Raw genomic sequence first — 3,418 nt, 5'->3', positions numbered from 1 at the left:
CTGGAAAGAAAGAAAGACATACCTTAGGTTGATCTGGAAAGATGGACAGGAGTGGAGAGAGTGTGGTTAAGGTTTTCAACAGGTGTACGGAATGTTAACTAAGTCAGAAAAGCTCACTAGGGGACCTGAAGGGCTGGTTCACTGGCTTTTACCTCCAGAAGAGTCTTCAGAGCAGGTGAACCTGATTTGTTTTACAGGGAACACTAAAAACCAGCTCATCATAGTGTGAAGCTGCTTTCTGTTGACTGACTAGGCTTGCTTCTTCTTACAATCCATTTAGGCTGAGATAAGCTTCCATCTCCTAATATTCACTGCCCTCAAATCTTGTTCAGGGTTTTCCCTTCCTAAGAATTTAGATGTAAATTTAGTTTCTACCTCTTAGAGAAACAAAATGAACAAAACAAAATAGTAAAAAGGAAATCATCCCAGGTGCTAAGAGACTTAACTCAGTCTGGTAACATAATAAGAGACAGGACTAATTTATCAGTTTGTGAAGATAATCTGTAACAGGTGAGTCGTCAAACTCTTTTATTAATGGAGTTACGTATTTCATATTCAAGTTCCCTATCCCATTCCTGTCACCTAAGCAAAATCTCTTGGCAATGGTACATCTGAAACAATGTCTAGATACATACATCTTTTTGTCAATTTTCCAAGACAGTGACTCTCAGCGTTCTAGTAAGAACTGTTTATCCAGTCCAGTCCCCTACAGGGAATGGGGTAGAAGGAAGTTGGGAGAGCCTAGCTGCCAGTATTCTGAATTCTGCTCATGTTTTAAGCCACGATTTACTGAAAACTTTATGTTTAGATATTAATGATGGCATCAACACTGTAAAAAATTCAGGAAAATTAAGATGATCACAGCTGTCAAAAAGGAAGAGCAGAAAAAGAGGAAGGGCTGCAGCACCCACCTCCTTGTGCAGCACGTGGGTACATGCCATCGGATGCAGCTCGCTGGGCTGGACAAGTTTCTGGCACATTAGACACAGTTTACAGGTGGCTGGAGCCTGCACAGCAGAGAAGGGACCGTCAAAAGAGGGAGGAACCTCTGGGTCTCCTTGCCTTTTATGCCCATGATTCCATCTACAATTTCCACGTAGCAGAAAGATTTTACACCACAGAAAGAAAAGTTCAAATACAGAGTACTTGCATTTTCCCAGCCGGGGCTGCCAACAACCCAGCTGAGGAGATAATGGTTTCTTCCTGCACTCCACCTGTAAATCCACTCCCTCCTTGCCACCCCCAGCTTCTCCAACATCCCATTTTTCAAAGAAAAGAGTCTTACATGTGAAGACCTCCCAGGATATGAAACTTGGGCAGAAGGCAAGAACATTGGGGTACTGATTTGGGCCAGTGGAGCAGGGTACAGGGCCCGGATCCGACCAAGTGGCTGTGGGCAGAAACATTGTCAGAGTGAGGCAGGAACATCTGAGTAAAAGGGCGTTACCAAAAGGAAATCATTCATTTCTCAGCCCGACAAAGCAAGAAAGCAGGCCAGATACCCCTGACTGCAATGCTGCTTCTCACCCCCAATTTTTCTGAAATCTGCCTCTTGCCTCAACATCTCAACAGGGCTGCTGCTGCTGCTAAGTTGCTTCAGTCATGTCCGACTCTGTGCGACCCCATAGACGGCAGCCCACCAGGCTCCCCCATCCCTGGGGTTCTCCAGGCAAGAACACGGGAGTGGGTTGCCATTTCCTTCACAGGTCTGAGATCCCCCCAAATAGCTTTTCTTACCTGAGTACTCGCCGCCACCCGCTCATGCTCTGCCAGTCGTGCGGCTACCAGCTGGATCAGCTCCTCCATGGTCAGACCTGCCATGGTCGTACGTGCTGTCTTGATTTGCTGAAGAATGTTGGTCATCTGGGCCCTAAGAAAGAAAGATGTTGAGGGGGAGAAATTTTGTGCTACCCTCATGGGGAATATCTATGAAACCTCTCCTATTTTAACCCATAAATATTTCTCTGGAAAACACTTTTTAAATTAATCCTTAAAGATACTTACTTATTGCATTGTGGGAACCGAGTCAGCAACTTCTCCAGAATCTTCTCCAGTTTGTCTACTGGTTGGGGCCGGGGAGTTTCAGTAGAAGCCTTAACAGCACCCAAGCCTGGAGGAGGCGGGATGGAGGCGGCAGGGGGCACGTGCGGACCATGGGGGCCGACAAGGGAACCCAAGCTGGGGCTATTTCTCCCATGGGAGCCAGGAAGGGGTGGGGAAGGCTGGTTGGGCTGGGAAAGGGCAGGGTTCAGGATTGGGAAAGACAAGGACCGGGGATCTGCACTGGGCATAACCATGGGCATTGTGACCTGCCCAATGGAGAAGGGCATTCGAGGAGCCAGAGAGGGACTGGGCTGAAACACCTGAAGCATGAAGTCTGTCTGCAGAAGGGAAGAGGTGGTAGATGAGAGGGAGAGAAAGAAAACAGAAGTTTAGGAAACTGACATCAATAAGCAACTCTTTCTTGTACCAAATAAGGACATCCAATACCTTCATAAAAACAAGGGAAAGATTCTAGGCCCCGCCAGCAACATGAAAAAGTAGACTCGCCAGAGCCAGCGCGCTTACCTCTGATGGGGGTGGAGGCAGGGTGGGGGTAGGGATCTGAGGAAGGCTGCTCAGCTTGGCTCCATTCCTCACGAGCTGGATGTGATTATTAAACTGGTCCTAGGAAAGAGAGAAGAGCAAGCGTTATCCTTTACTGCTGAGCAGAGTGAGGCTCTCTATACAGAGACCAGCATCCTGTAGCAGGAAGACAAGAGGAGTGGTAGAACAGGCCCTAAGGACCATGCAAGTGGGCCTGCCCTATGGCCAGGAGTGTGCAAGCACAGATGAACTCCAGCTCAGTGATCACCCATCACTACACTTACCCGAACATTCTTTTTCATTATCCGAACTCCATTCAGTCTTGTCTCCCACTCCTGTTTGGAACGAACTGTCTCTAGTGTTGGGGGAGTTGACCTTTCAAGAAGCCAAAAGTGATTTACAGAATTAAAGAGAGTCCCATTCCTGACTCTTTCAGATAGCAGAAGAATAGCTAAAGAGAAGGGCCTGCAGAGAAGAGGTTGGAGCAGACACAGGAGAAGGCCATGGTCCTAAGTTGTTTGCCTCACTTTAACTCCAGCATCATGGAAGCCAAGCACTGGAGAAAGAGGACCCACCACAGAGAGAGGGCTCTCATCTGGCTGAAAATGCCATAGGGGTCTCCAGAATTCATGGGAGAAAGAGGACAAATGACTGTATAAGAAACATATCTCCAAAGACATTTGTTACGCTTGACAGAGTAAGAGATACTGTTTATCCAATTCAAAATAATACAAGAAAAAGGACAAAACTATAAAACTGTAGAAAGTGAAGAGCCAGAGAGTGTGTAAGTTTAGAATATGGAAAGAGAAATCACTGAACAAAATACTGTCAC

General features: G+C 46.8%; 1 protein-coding gene across 3 annotated transcripts in view; it reads right to left on the bottom strand.

Moving 5' to 3' along the window:
- Nucleotides 1-3,418, bottom strand: part of RNF214 (ring finger protein 214) — a 46,893-nt gene that overhangs the window by 2,418 nt on the left and 41,057 nt on the right. For all 3 annotated transcript variants that reach the window (XM_068988629.1, XM_068988631.1, XM_068988630.1), the window contains 6 exons: nucleotides 2,871-2,961; nucleotides 2,569-2,667; nucleotides 2,005-2,381; nucleotides 1,738-1,870; nucleotides 1,286-1,390; nucleotides 912-1,007 (listed from right to left, as the gene is read on the bottom strand). In XM_068988629.1, coding sequence (XP_068844730.1) covers nucleotides 912-1,007; nucleotides 1,286-1,390; nucleotides 1,738-1,870; nucleotides 2,005-2,381; nucleotides 2,569-2,667; nucleotides 2,871-2,961 — 901 coding nt within the window. The remainder of the gene's footprint in view (nucleotides 1-911; nucleotides 1,008-1,285; nucleotides 1,391-1,737; nucleotides 1,871-2,004; nucleotides 2,382-2,568; nucleotides 2,668-2,870; nucleotides 2,962-3,418) is intronic.

Source organism: Capricornis sumatraensis, chromosome 16, assembly GCF_032405125.1.
Source record: "Capricornis sumatraensis isolate serow.1 chromosome 16, serow.2, whole genome shotgun sequence".
In the NCBI taxonomy this organism is placed as follows: Eukaryota; Metazoa; Chordata; class Mammalia; order Artiodactyla; family Bovidae; genus Capricornis; species Capricornis sumatraensis.
The sequence above is the reverse complement of the archived record's forward strand: the minus strand, read 5'-3'. Positions and strand labels throughout refer to the sequence as shown.